General features: G+C 46.4%; 1 protein-coding gene across 3 annotated transcripts in view; it reads left to right on the top strand.

Moving 5' to 3' along the window:
- The window catches only part of Ptch1 (patched 1), a 65399-nt gene that overhangs the window by 27847 nt on the left and 16740 nt on the right, over positions 1-20812 (top strand). For 2 of the 3 annotated variants that reach the window (XM_021215202.2, XM_029547317.1), the window contains exons 4-16: positions 626-695; positions 811-902; positions 2252-2450; positions 2743-2864; positions 3624-3771; positions 4668-4799; positions 5119-5274; positions 6034-6132; positions 6549-6674; positions 11716-11834; positions 12458-12860; positions 13256-13565; positions 18961-19103. In XM_021215202.2, coding sequence (XP_021070861.1) covers positions 626-695; positions 811-902; positions 2252-2450; positions 2743-2864; positions 3624-3771; positions 4668-4799; positions 5119-5274; positions 6034-6132; positions 6549-6674; positions 11716-11834; positions 12458-12860; positions 13256-13565; positions 18961-19103 — 2119 coding nt within the window. Of the gene's footprint in view, positions 1-625; positions 696-810; positions 1013-2251; positions 2451-2742; positions 2865-3623; positions 3772-4667; positions 4800-5118; positions 5275-6033; positions 6133-6548; positions 6675-11715; positions 11835-12457; positions 12861-13255; positions 13566-18960; positions 19104-20812 lie in introns of those variants that run through there. The other variant, XM_029547318.1, reaches the window with a different exon arrangement.

The following is a 20812-nucleotide window of genomic DNA, read 5'->3' as shown; positions in this document are numbered from 1 at the left end:
CAGGTTTGCAGAACGCTCTCTGAGAGATACTGAAACCAAACCAATTCATCGTCTGTGCATTTAATGTCTTGTCTACCAGACAGGGAGCCCTGTCTACCGGGCAGAGGCTGTTTATAACATTAAGAGCAGGAAAGTTTGTTTCAAACGTGACCAAAAATAACATCTGCTATTAAAAAAAAAAAAAAAAAAAAAGACAGGCCAGTAATACTCTCCACTGAGTCTATCCCAGCACATGCTGCACCAGCTCAAGCTCCGCCTATTTTGAATTTGTGATAATTCCACTGGATTGCTGCAGGTTGTTTAATGTGTGTGGAAAAGCAGATTAATGGTGTAAACAAGATTATTGGTAAAACACTTAAGGAAACAAGACTTCAAGTACTTCGGTAGCATTCATTTACATAAACACCCCACATGTTAATTACGATCCAGTGTTATCTATTCATTAAAGTGGAGCTTGCCGGCTTTCTCCTTGGCAAAAGCTCTGCTGGTTTTGACAGATGCTTCAGCGTGATCGAAATTACAGCCTTTTGATAAGTCCTATTGTTCCTGTTTTAAGCTCATTTCATTGCAGTAAGAAGCATTTTTGTTTTACTTTTTTATTTCTCTCCACTTTCCATCCCAATAGGCAATGGAAGTTGGAACATTTGTGCTACAAATCAGGGGAACTTATCACGGAGACAGGTTACATGGATCAGGTACATTCTTTTCTTGTTTGCAAAGAGGGGAAAGTGTTCAAAATTTCTGAAAACCATCTGAGCAGGCGGCGAGTGTGAGCCTAAAGCACCACTATTGTTTTTTTTGCTTTGACAGATAATAGAATACCTTTACCCTTGCTTAATCATTACACCTTTGGACTGCTTCTGGGAAGGGGCAAAGCTACAGTCCGGGACAGCATACCTCCTGTAAGTGCACCCTCAGTGTCCAGCCGCCGGGCTCAGTGACAGTTTCCGGTGTGGCTTATCATTGTTTATTCTGTTTCAGTTTTGGACAAGAAATAAAAACATTGAAATTCCATGCGCATTTTTTTGAGTGAATGCTGGGGGGGGAGGGGATTTCAGCAGAATGTTTTTTTTTCTCTTTTCAGAAACAGTTCTGTAGGCATCATTAGATTTCATTCACTTTTACCAACCTATTTATATGCAAATAAAATGCAAATCATTGCACAGTCTGTACAATTTTTTAAAAACTCTTTATAAAATGCTCGTAGTTATGCAGACCAGCACTCAGACATTTAAGAGAATTTATTACTGGGTTCTTGTCGCAAGGAAATACTTCAGCTAAGGTCCAAGATATTCCTGCAGAGAAAAATATTAACCCTACTTTGGATCATGGTAATGATGTTTAAGCGGGGAAATGCGCTGTCTATAAAGGCCTTGATAAGGGATGCTTCGTAGCTCAGCAGTTGGGAATTGCATACACCACACCATTTAAAGAACGATGGTTACTTGGTGTAGACTTTTCTTCAGCTAATTATGCGAGAGTTAGTGCTTGGGTTATTGTTTCCGTCCTGGCCCCGCACATATCTGCAAAAGCAATTTGCAGTGGCCATCCCCTGACCTTCAGTGTACAGTTTCAGATGGGAAATAAGGGGTTTTGTGTTTTCTGGTTGGGAGACTCTGAATAATGACTTCAGCCTGGTTAAGCAGCTACAGTACGGTTTGAACCACATAACAGGCAGCCAAAAGCCTTTCTGGTCTGTCAACAGCACAGTTTCCAAAGTGAGTGGGGGGTTGGGAGTGGCTGTGATAGTGGAGATGGTAGCATCCCAGGGGGCCTTGCCCACCCCACTGCCAGCCTGTGAGAGGGACCTTGTAAGAATGATTGTTAAAGGTCAAATACTTGGATTAGTCACATTTAAAAAGAGTTTTTTAAGCAGGCAGGTGCTAGCGGTAATATTGTAATTCATTCTTTCCGTTTTTCACTTTGGATCTTGCTGTTCTGCTCAGAAGAACCCATCCCTCCCCCCACCAGCTAATTTTTTAAAAAAGGTATCAAATACTATATTAGGGGATTAAGATTGTCTGTTGGTTCCATTAATTGGCAAGCTTTGCTTGCCATCCTCAGCCATGGATTCTTTTCTTGACTTAAGTTTGCCAATGGCTTTACTGGGGAAGAACTTTTATATTTTCTCCTTTATACTCCGGCCCCAGAGTTTTACTTTAATAAGCCTGTGTTGCGCAGATGCGGGCGTGTGCCCTCCTGCCTGTCTGAGCCACAATTTTCATGGCCTCACCTCTAATTTCTTTCGCAGAGGTAAGCCTCCTTTACGGTGGACAAACTTTGACCCCTTGGAATTCCTAGAAGAGTTAAAGAAAATAAACTACCAAGTGGACAGCTGGGAGGAAATGCTGAATAAAGCCGAAGTTGGCCATGGGTACATGGACCGGCCTTGCCTCAACCCAGCCGACCCAGATTGCCCTGCCACAGCCCCCAACAAAAATTCAACCAAAGTGAGTTTCCAGAGTGTAGGGGGTTGGGGGCAGCCTTTTCACTTACAGTTCTCTCTATGATTTTCATCCTGAAGATTTCATTTGGCGGTGACTTTTGTTCCTTTTTAATTTGGTGTATGGAACTAAGGTTGTTCACAGAGCTAAGTTTTGCTGTAAGATTTAGCATAACCCTCATTAGTCTTGCTATTAATGTTTTCTCTGAAACAAACAAGCCCTTAACGCACTGGATCTTAACGAGGCATGTGACCTGCCTACTAATTCCCGTAATTATGTGACTGTCTTTTCATTACAGCCTCTTGATGTGGCCCTTGTTTTGAATGGTGGATGTCAAGGTTTATCCAGGAAGTATATGCATTGGCAGGAGGAGTTGATTGTGGGTGGTACTGTCAAGAATGCCACTGGAAAACTTGTCAGGTAATCCAGCACAGTACCCCCACTCTATCCTTGTTCCCCTTTTCTTGTACACAGGCCTTTGGACTCATGTAAATCTTAGCTAGCTGTCCAGTTCATTGAACCTTGGGGAACATTAACACACCAGACCAGCTTGCAAAGAGATCTCGTGGGCAAGTTTTTCTAGAATGGATTTGTAGTGTTTCATCAGAGTGGTAGCTGTTGATTTCAAGGTTTTGGAAGGTCTGCTCTTACATAGACTAATGGGATAAGAAAATCCAGTTGAGGGGTAGGAGCTGATCTGTGCATGTCACGCACTGTTAGGAGTCAAAGACCAGGAACAGCAGGCAAGGCAAGAGTTGGCCTCTGTGCAGCCAGGATTCCAGTCAGTCAAGTGTCAGGTGTTTCGTCTGAGGTTTCTCCCTTGGGACACTGTCTCTGGGATTTCTGCAGAGAGAGAGTGTGGCTGAACCCAGTGTATCTGGTCAAGCTATCTACTCCCCTCTCCTTCCTGTTTCATGGAATAGGAACTGAGAAAGGAAATTGCTTATTAATTTAATTTTGGGGTCTATCTGTAAAAGGTTTGTAAGGTTACACCTTTAATATGGTACATCGATCTATTAAATACAATAACCATCCTGGTCTTGTTTGAATGGAAACATGTGCACACAGAGGAGGGAAGAAGTCTGAGGGAGAGCTGGGGACACTTGCTTGGGACCTCACGTGGCACACACTGCTTGGCCGCAGTGCTGACCTGCCTTCTGTCCATTCACCTTGACACAGCGCTCACGCCCTGCAAACCATGTTCCAGTTAATGACTCCCAAGCAAATGTATGAACACTTCAGGGGCTACGACTATGTCTCTCACATCAACTGGAATGAGGACAGGGCAGCTGCCATCCTGGAGGCGTGGCAGAGGACTTACGTGGAGGTGAGCCCCTGTGTAGAAATCAGGACAACTTGTAACTAAATCCAATCTTCTTTTCCTATTGAAACATTGTTTCCCATTAGGTTTAGTGAGATTTTTATTTGTTGTTTAGTCTTAATTGTGCAGCCCAGGCAGTCTCAAAATTGCTGTCCTCCTGCCTCAGCCTCCTGATTGCTAGAATTACACCACTGAACTCAGTCTCCATCAGGTTAATTTTCAATACAGATTTTAATTCTGAGCACTGCATGCAATACAAGCTTGATTTTCTTTATCCAGCCATTGAAAGTTTTGGGAGTAGTGTCTGAAAAGATACTCATTCTTAGTTGTGGTTCCCTGAAACATACCTACTAACTATTGTAGACCTCAGAGCCCAGGCATAACAGTGCAAAAGGGGGAGAGGGAAAACCCACACTGGGTGAACAAGAAAAGGTGTCTGGAAAACATTAGCAAAACAGAATCTATTCACAGCTGCAGGCCCCTTGGTCAGGTCATGTGACAGGAGGCTGGCCTTTGTTTCCCCAAGCAGTGACCTCTATGGAGCTGCCTGTGACCTTTTGAAAGTGGCCAGCAAATGAAGTGGGGGGAGGTGGAATTTATAAGAATGAGTTGTTTTGGATTAAGGGAACAATCTGGCTGTGGAGTAAGGAGTACCTTAGAGTTACAAAGTAAAAAAAAACACTCTGGGTGACCACAGAGCGGCTTGCTTGCCCTCCTTTGAGCGCAGCAGCCCTCGCTGTCAAAAGTAAGTTTCTCTTCCCTCAAGCTCTGTCCACTTGAGCTACATGGGACCTCGTGTTGATGTATCAGCAAACTGTGCAGGCACATGGTGGTGTTCCCCAAGTCTGTGCTCTTGTAGCTGTGGCTCCTTCTGGGAATTTAGCTTTGTCTTGTGACCACAGGTGGTTCATCAAAGTGTCGCCCCAAACTCCACTCAAAAGGTGCTTTCCTTCACCACCACGACCCTGGACGACATCCTAAAATCCTTCTCTGATGTCAGTGTCATCCGAGTGGCCAGTGGCTACCTACTGATGGTAATTCTGGGCTCCCATGGGTTTGTTTGTAATTTTACTTTGACAGTACCTGGGTTTTAACTGCCCCCCAACATAAAAGTATGCCCAAGACGGCTCAGCTTTGGAAGGATTTTAGAAGTGGTCCCCACCCTGTTGTGTGGTGTTCATAGTGTAAAGCTTTGTCTTTGGAGTCGATAGGTTCTGCCTTTGGATGTGGGGTGATGGGTGGGTAAAATGTTAGAATCTTTACATTCTAATGATTGGCTCTTGTTTTGTGTCCTCCCCTTCCCTCTCTCTCCAATTCCCTGTTGTCCCCTTCCCCCAATCATTCTGCTTGCAGCTTGCCTATGCCTGTTTAACCATGCTGCGCTGGGACTGCTCCAAGTCCCAGGGTGCAGTGGGGCTGGCTGGCGTCCTGTTGGTTGCCCTGTCAGTGGCTGCAGGATTGGGCCTCTGCTCCTTGATTGGCATTTCTTTCAATGCTGCGACAACTCAGGTACTTCAGGGGCCATTCATTGCTGTCCTCTGGCCAACACGCCTTTCCTGGCCTGCCACCCCCTTCTTGTCTACCTTACCTAAAGAGTGTGTAAAACCTTTTCTGTAAGGGAAAGGTGGGGGCTGGCTCTCAGTAGACCCATCTGGTCTATGGGCTAAAAGCCTGAAGAGCTGGTGAAATGGGTCAGTGGGTAAAGGCACTTGCCCTGCAAGCCTGGTGATCCGAGTTCAGTCTTTAGAGCCCACATAAAGATAGAAAGAAAGGACTCTACAAAATTGACCTCTGACCTTTGATTAGTCATGTGGCAGCATATACACATACATTAACAATGCTTTTTTTAATTCCAAGGATGTTCTTGGTAGATAGAGACATTTAATTAGAATAGTTTATATCATTTACTCAAACTCTGACTCCCAGACTCCAGTAGGCATTAGAATCCTTGCAAACAAAGATGACTAGGCCCGGTCTGCAAGAAGGCACAATCTTAAATTCTCAGCATTTCTCACTGATGCTGGTCCAGGGGGTCACTAGGAACTGGAACTTTAGGTATGAGTTAGCTAGCTTTTCACTTTTAATTCTAAAACAAGTTCTTGTACCTGGACCTCAGAAATAGAAGCTTTTGTGGATGCAGACCATCAGATAAGTAGGAGATTCACCAAAGTGGCATAAGCTCCCCCTTGGCACTGGCAGGGCACTGGCCTCAGTGCTTCCCTGTGAGATCTTACCTGGCTAACGCTGTTGTTGCCTGCGTCGCTATAGGTTTTGCCATTCCTTGCTCTTGGTGTTGGTGTGGACGACGTCTTCCTCCTGGCCCATGCATTCAGTGAAACAGGACAGAATAAGAGGATTCCGTTTGAGGTAAAAGCAGGGCAAAGCGCGATGTTTGGGAGGCACCAAAGTTTTTCCCACCATCTGGTCCACCCTAAGTCAAATGTCACTGTGAGAGATGCCGAGAGCCCCATTTAGGGTGCCCATGGACATACTTCACGGTCCTAGGCCATCCCTTCCCAAAGCCCACCCTTGCTTCTGTCGTTCTTTTCTATGACTATGCATTTGCATTTAAAATCATCATTGTCTTGAGCTCTCTGATTGGGGCAATGGTAACCCATGAGGGAGAAACCCACAGGACCTGGTGGTGTTAGAGTCAAGGTGGTTGGGACCTTTCTCTGCCTCAGGCGTGGTGGTACAGCCAAGTATTAGAAACCGCCATCGTGTGCTTTAAGGGGCGGCTAGGACAGACTACAGCCCTCAGCACCGTGGTTTGTCATCCCCAGGACAGGACTGGGGAGTGCCTCAAGCGCACGGGAGCCAGCGTGGCCCTCACCTCCATCAGCAATGTCACCGCCTTCTTCATGGCTGCGTTGATCCCTATCCCTGCCCTGCGCGCATTCTCCCTCCAGGTGAGTTTACCATGGGCAGATCCCTGTCTGTGGCTTGGCTGTTCTTGCTCTGCTCTATTGGAGTTCAGCACCTAGGTTACCACTCAAGTGCATGGCAGCAGCATTCGGGTCTCGGTGCTGCTGGGTGGGTGCTCCAAGGCATGGCCTTGGCACTCCTTCCTTCCAAAACAGGCTCCAAGGTTCTTTGCCTTCTTAGACCTTATTTTCCAGAAGTTGTTAGCCTGTGCAGTTTAGGCTGGCTCCTACTTCTAGATGACTCCCCTTCCAGTCACCTCATATCTCCCTTCCCTAAACAGCTCCGGCCCTATCTCAAGACCTAAGAAGACCCTACTGGTGTACATCAATAGGGTGGTCTGAACCCTGGGCCTGGCAGTTACTGTCACTCACACTGTGTAACGGTGTGTTAGCCACTTGGCTATGTCCTGCAGGGGCGCATCTCTTGGGGATCCATGTTTGCCACTGCCTTTTCCTTTGTTGGCCTTTTGCATTCTCTCCTGTACCTTTGGTTCCTTACTCATTCCTTAGGCTGCTTACTCAAGCTTAGAGTGCCTACCACTCACCATATGCAAGGGCTGTGTTGCTGGTCTCATGACTCTACCCGCTTGCTCCCAGCCATGGAGCTCTCATACCCAGGCAATCAGCCTGAAGAGCCTGTTCCCAGGTGTGAGAGGGGCAGCTGTGAGCCACATATCTACTAGTGTGGTAGTCTGTAGCAAGTCATAAGTGGTCACTGTAGCAGAGGAAGCAGGCTCTCATGTAGTTGATGACACAGCAGAAGGTAATTGAATTAAGGTCAGGTTTTTAAAGCGACAGTTGAAGGGAGCGTTTGTCTCCATTTTTCTTTGTTTGTTTGTTTGTTTTTGGTTTTTCGGGGAAGGGTTTCTCCGTATAGCCCTGGCTGTCCTGGAACTCACTTTGTAGACCAGGTTGGCCTCGAACTCAGAAATCCACCTGCCTCTGCCTCCCAAGTGCTGGGATTAAAGGCGAGCACCACCACGCCTGGCCGGTCTCCATTTTTCTTAGGGTAGGTTCTACAACTCACTAGGTGGCCAGCTGCTTGAAGAAATCACTTGGATGTGTTTGTGTGAAACTGTTGTTAGGTTTGTACTCCTCCATGCTATCTGCTCAGGTGCTAGTAAGAACTATGATCAGGAAGAAAAGGTGACAAATGACCTTGTGCTCCTACTTATACTCTTAGATACACGGTTGTCACTTACGCAGAAACAATCCCTTAGGTGTCTGAACTTCGTCTCCCTGCCTGCTGTGAGCGAGGTGCAAGCCCTCCTTAACATTTAGGGTAAGCGCTGAGACTATGAGAAGAGTCTGTCAGTTACAAGCACTAACTCCTGAGGAGGAAAAAAGTATCAGAAAGAGGCTTATTATAAATGTTTATGAAGACAGAGATAAGAGTGGGTTAGTGAAGTCAGATCTGCTTCTGGACAGAAACCCAAGGAAATGAAAGTAGCCAGGTGCTCTATAATAGGAAAAATAAGGGAAAGATGCCGCTGGCTGTTCGGGAGGCTGTTTTGCACAGGCATGTGTCTGCTGCATGCTCGTGTGTCTGCTCTTGTTTGTGTGCAGCTGACTCTGGAATGGCAATGGTCCTGGAGTCCTTTAATAATGGGACCCTCTCTGTTCACGCTGTCCTTTCCACTGCCTGTCCCCTTGCTGTGTGCTCCCTGCTCTGCTCTGTCAGCTCGCACACACGTCTTCTTTCCCTCATTCTCTCTCTCCTCTCCACTCAGTACTGATGGTTCATCAAGGCAAACTCTCCTCCCTTATTGGTATCCCACGGTGTGGTCTCTGAAAGCTACGTTGAGTTTTCCCTGAGGATAGCCTTTTAGAAAATCCAGTACGCTAAGTTCTCCCAAGGTAAGCACTTTACAGAGAAAAAAAAAAAAAAAAAAAAAGAGTTCTTTGCATTTTGCAGTCTATCAGAGCATCCAGAGAGATTCTGTGCTGTAATGAAACGTGTAACGTTTGGATTTTTCCTTGTGAAACTTTAGAGATTTTTTTTTTACCCTGACTTTTAAATCATAGGGTTCCCACTCTCAAATATCTTTCCCTGATCAGCCTTCACTGTGGTGTTAGTTCCCCAATGAAAACCCCCAAACCAAGACCCTTACCCATTCTAATGATCAAGGGCTGCTTTTTAATTGTCTCTGTCTCTCTCTTACTGTCTTTCTCTCTCTGTGTGTGTATGTATGTATGTGTGGGAGGGAGGGAGGGAGGGAGGGAGAGAGAGAGAGAGAGAGAGAGAGAGAGAGAGAGAGAGAGAGAGAGAGAATATGAANGAGAGAGAGAGAGAGAGAGAGAGAGAGAGAGAGAGAGAGAGAGAGAGAGAATATGAATATGAATATGAGAATATGTGAGTGTTAGATGTTCACGTGCATATGTTCAGATGCCAGAGCAGGATATCAGGTGTGACCCTCCATTACTTTCTGACTTGAGAAGGGGTCTTTCAGTGAACCAGAAGCTTTTCAACCACCTGGGTCTGCTGGCCAGTAAACTCCTGGTAGTCTCCTGTCTCCAACCCAGTGCTGGGATTATAGACGTGGGAAGTAGAGCACTGTTCAGCTTTGTATGTGGATGCTAAGAATGGGTTGTATTCATAACTTTTCCTGGGAAGATGCAGCACACACATCTACTCACAGCACACAGGGAACCTATGACAGAGCCAAGTATGGATACCACCAAAGCCCAACATGGTGAACCAATGGTTTTTATTGGGTTTACTTATAGGAGTATGGGTGAGGGGCTATTTACAGGAGCAGCAAGACTTAAAGACAACTATAACTGCATTACCAAAGCTTACACCAATGTGCATGAAAGCTCGCAAAAGTGGGAACCTAGAGGACATTGCACAGCCTGCCGGCAACTCAACAAGTTGGAGAGGGTTTCTGCTTCTTCCAGGCAGCAGATCTGGTCTCAAACTTTTTTGTCTACAAGTCTTCTTTGGAGCCTGGCTGTGCTTGTCAGTTTCAGGGACTTGCTGAAGCTATCTCGAGTCATTTACCTTCCTGTTTAAAGAGCTTCTTGGAAGATACACTCTTTCAGTCTTGGAAGAAGCTGTTACATAACAGAATTTAAACTCAGGTCCTCAGGTTGTCAGAGCGACTGCTCTTACCAACTGGGTCATCTCTTTATTCTTCCACTCCTTTCTGTTTGTGGCAGGGGCATTCAAACCCAAAACCCCACAAAGAAGTATTCTACTACCAAACTATACCCTTACCCAGTAAAAGGGTTTAGGCTACGGTCCTGCCATAAGTGTCTCAGCTGGGCCCCTGTGGATGATGGAGACAGCTTTTCTACGTAGAGTAATTGGACTCACTCCACATCCTGGTTACTGTGGGAACGCAGTGGGTGCACACTGACTTCTGGTCTCTCATACCTGTCCCAGGACTGAGTAGCTTGAGTCAGGATTGTCTCTCCTGTCCTGTGTCTTCCAACCACGTATCCTGTCTCTTCCTTGTTCCTCCTGGACCTGTTTTCATCTTCTAGACCCTTCACAGGAAGGCTTTTTGGATCAGACACACTATACACCCCCAACCCACGAGCACACTTTGTCTAAGCCACTGGAAACATCTCAGCCTGGGGTGTGAGTTGTTTGAGGCTGGGAAGGCATGTTGTCCCTGCTTCTCCAGCAGCCAGCACAGTGGGATGTGTGTCCTAAATAGTGTTCCAGTCTCAGCGCTGGCAGGAACTCCTCACACTTACATGCTACTTCATAAGGAAGTCTTCAGAGCCCTGCATATGCATTTGAGCCATAGTTAACCTGTTCTGTGGAAATTGATGAGGTCCTTTTACAATCACCTCAGGAAAGGGTATGTAGAAGATTTGGCTGTTTTATGGCTTTGTAGACTTAACAGGGGACTCTTTATTGAAGGGCTTCTCTCCTGGCTTGCTGTTTCACCTGGAACATAAACCCACACATCCTTCAAAAAGCCCTTTGTGAAGTGTCTCTTGGTTTTTAACTTTTGGAACCAGTGATGGCTAGGCTTCCTCTCCTCAACCCGATCCATCTTCCTATTTTGCAAAGTTTTCTGAAGCTGTCCTTTTGAAAGCTCCACTAGGAGGTTTTGCTTTTTAAATGAATTTCTGATTATCTTGGCTATTTAACATTCTTCTTCAATTTTTCTTCTCAGAACAGGACTGCCTTTGGATGTCCTGTCGGCTTTGCCTAATAACAGCCCAATTTTGCAATTTTTACTAGGTCAGCAGGAGATTTGCCCAAGTGCTGCAGAACCTAGCCCTGTGTTTATTCTAGGTTATGGAGTGGCTTTTGAATTCGTACTTATTTATTCTACAGGCTATAATCACACACTGGAATTTCTTTCTGCTTAACTCTCCTTGACCTTGACCGTTACTCACTAACACACCCCACAAGCTGCTCCTGAGGCTATTTGGAATGTGCCCATTAAAAACCTCAAGGGACATGTGTGAAATTTTATTTCAGTTTTCTTAAAGGTGACACTTTGATAGACTTGATCTACTTTACATACAGATTATTCATCAGGGTCATGGGATCTCTTAGAAACATTCTTGAAGGAAAACATTTCTAAGTCCTTTCTGTGCCTGGCTTTGTAGAGAGGTAGCTTGGTCAGGTCCTTACTAGCTTCACTCCAATCTGTGTGACTTCTGGGGTCCTTCCATTTTAGTTATACATGGACTCTTAGTGGTGGGAGGATCTACTATCTCCTAGCTCTGCTTCACTCTAGGTAGCAGTAGGGTGGTAAGAGAATACTGTTCAGAATATCTTTATGTGGGGTGCTGGAGAGATGGCCCAGTGGTTAAGAGCGCAGCTTGCTCTTCCAGAGGACCCAGGTTCTGTTCCCAGTACCCACATATCAGCTCACAGCTGCTTGCAATCCCAGGGATCCATGCCCTCTTCTGGACTCGGAGGGCACTGTGTGCACGTGATGCGCATACTTTCAGGCAAACCCTCATACACATACATAATTTTTTAAAAGTGATCTTTGTGTACAAAGCAACAAGGCAACTAGGAAGTGTGTCGATGATGTCCGCTGTTTCTCTGCTCCAGGCTGCTGTGGTGGTGGTATTCAATTTTGCTATGGTTCTGCTCATTTTTCCTGCAATTCTCAGCATGGATTTATACAGACGTGAGGACAGAAGACTGGATATTTTCTGCTGTTTCACCAGGTACGTTTCCTGGTGCCTGGGGCCTTTATTCTTTGGATGTATAGAAATATTGTTTAGGGAACAGTCTGTGGGCTTCTTCAAAAGGGAATGTAGCTAATAGAATTTGGGTTAGTTTGATGGGAGTAGATAAAGGCTTTACATACAGGCAGGGCTCTGGGGAACATGTAAGCTCCCACACTTTCCCCATCTCACACCTGAATATGCCTAGAATCCTCCCCTAGAGATTCTGCTGCACATGGTCATTTTTCTCCATCATAAACCTGTGTTTGTTCATCAGTGAACAGTTTGGTGGGTGTTTGGAGCAGAGAAATGTCGAAAACTACCTGTTGAGAACACATGCGGGGGCGGGGGTCTGTGTGGATTTTTGTCTTTAGTTTTTCATTCCTTGGTGTTACATTTTAAAGGGATTTATCATCGTCATTTCAGGATCAGCTAGCTACGCCCATGGCTTGGGTTTGATCACGTCTCTGCCCAGAGCAGTTAGGTGATCCTTGCAGAGCTAAGTCAGTGATACCAGTGGGTAGCATTAGTCTCTAGCAGAAATGCTAGCCCTCTTTCCGTCATCTATACTGCGGGTGATGTATGTACTACACGTTACGGTGTGTTTATCTTTTGTCTTTTAGTCCCTGTGTCAGCAGGGTGATTCAAGTTGAACCACAGGCCTACACAGAGCCTCACAGTAACACCCGGTACAGCCCCCCACCCCCGTACACCAGCCACAGCTTCGCCCACGAAACCCACATCACTATGCAGTCCACCGTTCAGCTCCGCACAGAGTACGACCCTCACACACACGTGTACTACACCACCGCCGAGCCACGCTCCGAGATCTCCGTACAGCCTGTCACTGTCACCCAGGACAACCTCAGCTGTCAGAGCCCCGAGAGCACCAGCTCCACCAGGGACCTGCTTTCCCAGTTCTCAGACTCCAGCCTCCACTGCCTTGAGCCCCCCTGCACCAAGTGGACGCTCTCTTCGTTTGCAGAGAAGCACTATGCCCCTTTCCTCCTGAAACCCAAAGCCAAGGTAACCCTCCACCGTGCGTGGCTTCCGGCCTTGAGATATATGTGAATGGTTGGCAGTTTTTGGATCCATCACCATGCGCATGTGTGCTACGGGACAGGGCCACCAGAGTCAGAGTGCAAAGCTCAGGACCACGGGGGAAGGTTCCGTGTAGCAGATATTAATATGAATATAAAGAAACTCCTCACTTTGTAAAGATTTTTCTTCTTCATGAGATTACCTAAAAAGAAGATTTAGTGTAGCTTTATGTTTTTCCTTCTGAGGGACTGACTCCCTAATGTACCGTGCTCATGCTGGGCTGATATGTAGAAGGGAGTGAAGACTTCAATTGGTACTGGCCTATGAGGAATCAGGAATGTTCTTCTGGGTCTCATCCAGTGCTCCTTTGTCTGTTACAGGTTGTGGTGATCCTTCTTTTCCTGGGCTTGCTGGGAGTCAGCCTTTATGGGACCACCCGAGTGAGAGACGGGCTGGACCTCACGGACATTGTTCCCCGGGAAACCAGAGAGTATGACTTCATAGCTGCCCAATTCAAGTACTTCTCTTTCTACAACATGTATATAGTCACCCAGAAAGCAGACTACCCGAATATCCAGCACCTACTTTACGACCTTCATAAGAGTTTCAGCAATGTGAAGTATGTCATGCTGGAGGAGAACAAGCAACTTCCCCAGATGTGGCTGCACTACTTCAGAGACTGGCTTCAAGGTAGGACTGTGGCAGGCGGCCGTTGCTTTGTGCATTTCTGTCCTTCTTGGGTCTTACTTATGATTCCCTTCTGACCACCATACAAAGGTGTTATGCATGAGTTTTTTATTGTTCTTCTCTCTCTCTCTCTCTCTCTCTCTCTCTCTCTCTCTCTCTCTCTCTCTCTCTCTCTNTTTATTGTTCTTCTCTCTCTCTCTCTCTCTCTCTGTTTCTGTTTCTGTTTCTGTTTCTCTTTGAGACAGGGTTTCTCTGTATAGCCCTGGCTGACCTGGAACTCACTCTGTAGACCAAGCTGGCCTCGAACTCTCAGAGATCCTCCTGTCTCTGCCTCTTGAGTGTTGGAATTAAAGGCGAGCACTACCACACCCAGCCAGTTTTTTAAGATTTTGTGTGTGTGTGTGTGTGTGTGTGTGTGTGTGTTTTGCCTGCATATATGTATTGTATGTATATCATTTATGTGCCTGATGCCTGAGTTCAGAAGAAAGCATTGGATTCCTTGGAACTGGAGTTGTGGATGGTTGTGAACCAACACATGGGTGCTGAGAACCAAACCCAGGTCTTCTGCAGGAGCAGGAAGTGCTGAGTATCTCTGCAGTCTTGTTTTATATGAAGCCCACTTCTCTGGTGACCTCCCAGCTCTGGCTTTGTGTAACTCTCTGAGCAATAGCCTGTTAGCTCATTTGAACATACAGTAGGGAAAGACATTTGGCACTAAGGAGCCTGGATGCTTCTGTTGCTCTTTTCTTCTGGATGGCAGCTGGTTTGGTGACCAAGTGAAATTAGAGTATTTGCTGGGATCTCTGAGCTGTCTGCTAAATTACAGCCTACTGTAGCCGTGGATTTTGGGTCAGCTATTGTGTATTTTCACATCTTTTCACATTTCACCCATATACTTTGGGCTCATAGTAATTTGAGTGGAAGGTATAGAGAAGGTTTGCTCTCCCCAGGAGGCCTCCCTGTGTGTCAGCATCCAACACTAAAGTGATGTGTGTGCTTTACCCTTCCAATTGACCATAGACACCACTGACTTCCAAAGAGCCTCATATGGACAGGCCATCCTTCCATCTGGCCATGAACTTAAAAATGTTTCACTACGGGCTGGAGAGATGGCTCAGTGGTTAAGAGCACTGACTGCTCTTCCAGAGATCCTGAGTTTAAATCCCAGCAACCACATGGTAGCTCACAACCGTCTGTAATGGGATCCGATGCCCTCTTCTGGTGTGTCTGAAGATAGCGACAGTGTACCCATATAAATAAAATAAATCTTTAAAAAAAAAATACTTCACTACATCCTCTTGTTTCACAAAGAGGCAAATCCTACCCCTCCCCCCTCCATTTTACCTGCCCATTTGTGTGTGAGGGTGTGTGTGCACCGTAGTATCCATATTGAAACCCAAAGACAGCTAACTGCCCTCTTTCCACCATGTGGATCCTACAGATCAAAGTCCTCTGGTTTGGTGACAAGCACCTTTTACCATCCTAGACACATCTCTAGGAAATATTAGTCAGCAGGGGAACAATATAAGATGGCCTGAATTTGCTTGTAACTACACACTGACTGAATACGAATGGCATTCAGTGGTTCCAAAACATCTGTTCATGTTGACATGTGCAAATCACAGTAGACAATCAGGACCATTAGCCACACAATTCAAGCAAAATTGCTCTTCTTGGAGTACCCAAATAATTCTGACTCCAGTATTTGTTGGCTTAGATTATCCCAGTGGCTGTCTTAATTTCCCACTTAATTAGGCTTGTTTAAACACATATTTAAGTGCCCCTCTTTTTGTCTTAAGACAGCTACTTTCCCTTTGAGTTTTCATTAGGTGATAAACAACTTGATTTGACAGGAATTGGTGTTGAGCAGTGACTAGAATTTGCCCATACATGTACACCAGGTCCAACTTTGAGGGATAGTGGAGAAAGCATAACTTCACTGTCACGCCCTGGAAACCCAGGAGATTAACTTGAATTCCCTTGACGTTTTAGTTCCTTACTCTTGGTCCACAAGGCATTGTTTTTTAAGTAGTGAATTAACAAAGAGCCAAACAGTTGAGAGTCTCTGCTTTTCCACAACCCCCACCCCATCCCACCCCAACGTTCACCAAAGACATGCAAATAACTTGCCACCAATGACAAAGAAGTCTGCTGTGCTGAGTGGAGGAGGGTGTTGTAGAATGCCCTCTTTAGTGTCTTCCCTTTGGTGAGGTAGGCCAAGGTTGAGAAGGGTAAGCACAAGAAGACCAGATGTGTAGGTTCAGATGTGTAGATTCAGATGTATATTTGAACCACATTGTGGCTGCTACGCAAACAACACCCAGCCAGACTGTTGTGCCCATGCATGCTAAGATGGCAGGATACCATGTAGCCCTGGAACTGTAATGCCTTCAGGGTCCTACAGAGCACTGGCCACAGCCACCAGGGCTCTAGCCTGCAGGGGCATTATTTAGACCTCCTGAGTGGTTACTTGGGTCTTTGAACATTTCTTCCAAATTCTTGTGTATGCTTTTGAAGTCCGTTAAACTATGCCAGCTCACTGGTGTCTGTCAACACTCCCAATAGTCACTTTGTTTTTTCTCAGTCCTAAAACATATTTAATGGCTAATACAGGCCATTTTAAAAGTCAGCCCTGGGTTAGAACCCAGAACAGCACTCTCCCTTTGAGAAATAATATCTCTAGCTCTCAGGACATCTGTGGTAAAGTTGGAGATGAAATCTAATTGCTTCATGTACAGGGGGTGTTCATTTTTTTATTCATACTGACTTACATGAACGAAATACATTATCATTTCATTTCTAGGAGCTTATATATTTGGGTAATTTCCTTTAGCCTAGACTCAAAGTAGTTTTCCGTGTAAAGTGTTTCTAGTTAAAGAACTGCGGCTGAAATGTAAGGTTTTGCAGTAAACTGTCGGAATATAAATGTCAGCCAAGGGGCAGTTGTTTGGTGTACAGCCTGTGGAAGCTAAGATTTTCAGTGGTCAGTCAGAAAATACTAAAGGGGTCCTGAAGGAACTTCACTGTTCGTGACCATAGCTGGAGAGCACATTAGGGCCAGCATTGTAGAAAATTCATTCTAAGTTGGTGGCAGGGCACGTGCACAAATTCCCTAGGTATTGCAGAAGTCTCTGAGTATACCTTTGCAAATATACTCTCAGTTCCCTGCGTTGACACCAGATGCTGCTAAGCATCTGGTACTTTCCACGTATTTTGCAGTTACTTCTAACAGCACACTATACTTGTGGAAACCCACTCTAATACACGTGGAGTGTGGCTGGCCTAAGGCTGCCTGGGCTCAAAGTTAAGCTCTGACTTGTCACCAGGCTCAGTCCTCTCATCTGTAAAATGGGAATGATGATTGGTTATCTCAGGAGCAAGCAGCTGAAGGCTGACTACCTGGAGCCAAGAGGACCACTTAAGTCTGAAGTAATAAAAGTTCTTCTCTCTCCTTGCTTGGAAAACCGACCAGGATTCTTGTAGGGGGTTGGGGGAGCGGTTGTCCTTCTCTGTTTATTTTTTTTTTTCCAGAGTGGGGGTGGGGAAGAGCTTTGGGTCTTAAAATAACATCTGCTTAGTGTAGTGCTGCCTCTCTGTGCAAACCTTTCTGTGAAAAGCTGTGGGAGACGAGATTGCCACCCCGGTGGTCCCTCTACCCAGGGCCTGTGGGTGACCCAGCCTACTTCCTAAAAACAAAGCCCACTGCATAACAATGCTAGAGGGAGGCTTTTGTTAAAAAGGCTGCTCCAACTGGTCCCTCTCTCTGTTCCCAAACACCTCACTGTGCTAAGCATTCACAGACCGTGTATTTTTGTGTTGTTGTTTAGTTTGTTTTAGTTTCTAAAGTGCCCTCAGGCAACTCCTGAAAAGGAGTAAAATGTATCTGAGTAGATGTGTCTACCGCAGGGGGTCTCCTGAGCAGCTGGGGCTTGGGGGGTCTACTTGGGAGGCGACTGGTGTGCAGCGAGGCTGGTGGGGGTATTGGGGAGAGTACCCCCCAGGCAGTGCTCAGCTCCAAGTCTGGGTCACCAGGGCCCTGTCTTCTCTTCCAGCATGCTTACCTCTTTACAGCTGTAGCCAAACTGTCAGGTCCGTAATGATGGTTTTGATTACAGCGGCCAAGCCCAGCTGTGTGTGGTGAGCTGGTGGGCTCGCCCATCCCCCAAGCCCAGAAGGCTCACTCTTTCCCGCCCAGGGCTTGCGGTTTGTCATCTGTTCTCACAGAGCCTCCCTGTGTCGGCCTGTGGCTTCCTGTTCTCAAACTGATCCAAATTTCCCCTGTGAGATACTTCCTTGTGCTCCCTCTCTCCTCCGCACACCCCTCCACTCAGAAGGAAGGGTGGCAGGGAGGAAGAGAACAGGAGGAGAGTGGATAGGTGCTGGCTGTGATCTTTACACGACCTGGCAGCAGATCCCACAGATTGTATTAGCTGCACAAGTCAAACAGATGGATCGGATTGACAGAGCTGTGTTCCCTCACCCTGGCTCCAGGGGCAGCCAAGTTGGGAGCTTGAATGTGATTTTACTGCTTTGGGTAGATTTTCTGGTCTTGATGAGGAACTCCTGACATATCTCCCTGTGTGGTGTGAAATGGTTAATGGGTATGGTATGTGTCTTCTTTCTCTTGCTAAAATTAGTCAGGGAGAGACAGAGAGACAGAGAGCACTGAGCCAACCTGGCACTTGAGAGGCAGGTGGATTTCTGTTAGTTCCAAGCTAGCCTGATCTACATAGTGAAGTCAAGGTGTAGGCCAAGCAGAGGTACATAGTGAGACCTTCTCTCTCCCTCCCTCTCTCACTCATTCTTCCTTCCTTTCTTTCTTTTTGAGAAGACTAGGTTTCTCTATATAGCCCTGGCTGTCCTGGAACTCACTGTGTGGAACAGGCTGGCCCCGAACTCACAGATCTGCCTACCTCTGCTTCCTGAGTTCTGTGGTTAAAGGCATGAACTGCTGTGCCCTCCTCTCCTTTCCTTCTTTTTGTGTGTTTTCTTTAAAAGATGTGTGTGTGTGTGTGTGTGTGTGTGTGTTTGATGTGCTCATAGAGGCCAAAAGAGACAGTTACCTCTAGAGTTGGAGTTACAAGCAGTTGTGTGCCCTCCAGAGTGGATTCTGGGGTCTGAACTTGGATCCATTGGAAGAACAGCCAGCTCTAAGCCATCTGTCTTGTTCCTGGACTTTCGTCCCTTAGTTTAAGTAGAGTGTGTGTGTGTGTTGTTCTCCCCTCTGAGCATCTACTGATTAGCACCACAGTTCGTTCACTTGCAGATCAGGAGCCCTTCCTTAAGTGAGAGAAAACTGCAGACAATCCCCTGCCCTGCCTCCTGCCCTCAGACCAGCCCCTCTGGACCAAGGCTCTCAGGCCAAGTTTTAATGTGTTGCACATGTTTCTGTTTCTAGGACTTCAGGATGCATTTGACAGTGACTGGGAAACTGGGAGGATCATGCCAAACAATTATAAAAATGGATCAGATGACGGGGTCCTCGCTTACAAACTCCTGGTGCAGACGGGCAGCCGAGACAAGCCCATCGACATTAGTCAGGTATTCATCATGTTTCAGGACACTGAACAGTTATTACGTCTAGGCAACTGGCTCATGGAGTAGGGCTGGCAGTGTATAATCCCACCTTGTGTCCCATGAGGACCTGAAGTGATAGGAGATGGTACGAAGAAGCTTGAACTGGCTCTGAGCTAGACAGAAAACTTCCCTTTCCCTGCCTGTCAAGTGAGGGGACAGACAGGTGTTGCCTCTAACACCATAGCAATGAGCAAAATACAATGTTGACACTGAGGGCTTTTCCCAGTGGTGGGAAGCACCAGCCCAGACTGGGCTTTCAGAGTTTAATACTGAAATATGTGTTATATGAAAATACATTAATATAGTGGTCTCAGTTATATTCAGACATGGGATGGTGGATTTGTTGGGGAGCAATCATTTGAACAGAGGTTGGGTAGGTGGGTGGCTTAGAAGATGAGAGAAGGTCTCTGGAGGATAAGGATGGACTTGTTATTTAATGCTTTCTGGGGTCAGCTTGGCCTCAACGGTAGATGCCGAGTTTGGGCAGCTAGCTGCTCCTGAATGTAGCAAACAGAAGCACGCGTAGAAGCATGCAACCTCCCCACGCAGCTCACGCCAGGGCATGTTGAAAGCTGTTCTTTTGGATAGTATCCTGTATTCGAAGGACTTGGATTCTAGCATATCCCATTTGGTTTCCTCGGGGGTTGCGTTTGCACCCTGGATTTGGGGTGAGTCCCAGACCTCTTTGCTCTTGGTAGTTTCCTTTCCTATCTTCAGGCAGAAAACATCTCGTTAATGATCTCCTTGTCAGCTCTGCATATTGTCCCCTCTCCCTTTTGCTGGCACTAAAGGTGACAGATTTACAAAGTACATTGTTCAGAGTCTTTGTGGAGCGTGAAGTTTGATGCTTTATAGTGGCATGCAGTGAGCTGTCGGGCCTGATGGGGGTGCGGCAGACCAGCCTGCCTGAGAGGATCGCAGGGACCGACTGGAATTGGAGTTAGAGATCAGGGAATCTGTGGGACGCCTGTGGTGGGGTCCAGGCACTGAGATATCATTTCCTCTCCTGGGGCAAAGAAGAGCATGCTGCGTGCGTAGAGGCCAGGAGCTGTGCTATGTAATTCCAGAGACAGTCTGAGGACCTACAGTTGTTAGAGATCCCGTGGATTAATTGAATCCAGATCCCTGCCGTCTACTCCGCCTGTCTCTCCCCCACTGCCCGCCCCGCCCCAGTCTCTTCCACGCTCTTTATTCCCCAACTCTTTTCTCTGTGAACTCCTGTCACTGGTGTTCGTTAAGAAAGACCAAACGTTGGAAGGAGGCCTGGGTCTAAAGTAAACAGGAAATGTTTTTGATGTATCTACCATATATATAATCCACACTGGGTCTCATAGTGTCTTTGACCCAAGCAGAGCCCACAAGACCTACTCTAGAGGGAGCAGATGTGGCCACTGAATCTGACCAAGGTGTAGAAGAAATAGCCCTCAGAAGGGCCCGGGCTTTGCATCTTTGTCTTCCTGTTCTGGCAATGGGCATTTTTTTTTTTTTTGAATACACAGGTCATCAGAGGCTGTGTTAGCAAAATTTATACAGATGCTGTTTTATTTTATAGCTCCCTCCATTTACTGGGTGGTATTTCCTTCAGTGTTAACAACAGAGGTTAACTGCTCACAGACGTGGATAGGGATGCTTGCCAGGTTTCCCCCCTGCCCCTCCTATAAATATGTTTTTCC

This window comes from Mus pahari, chromosome 16 (genome assembly GCF_900095145.1).
Source record: "Mus pahari chromosome 16, PAHARI_EIJ_v1.1, whole genome shotgun sequence".
Lineage (NCBI taxonomy): Eukaryota > Metazoa > Chordata > Mammalia > Rodentia > Muridae > Mus > Mus pahari.
The sequence above is the reverse complement of the archived record's forward strand: the minus strand, read 5'-3'. Positions and strand labels throughout refer to the sequence as shown.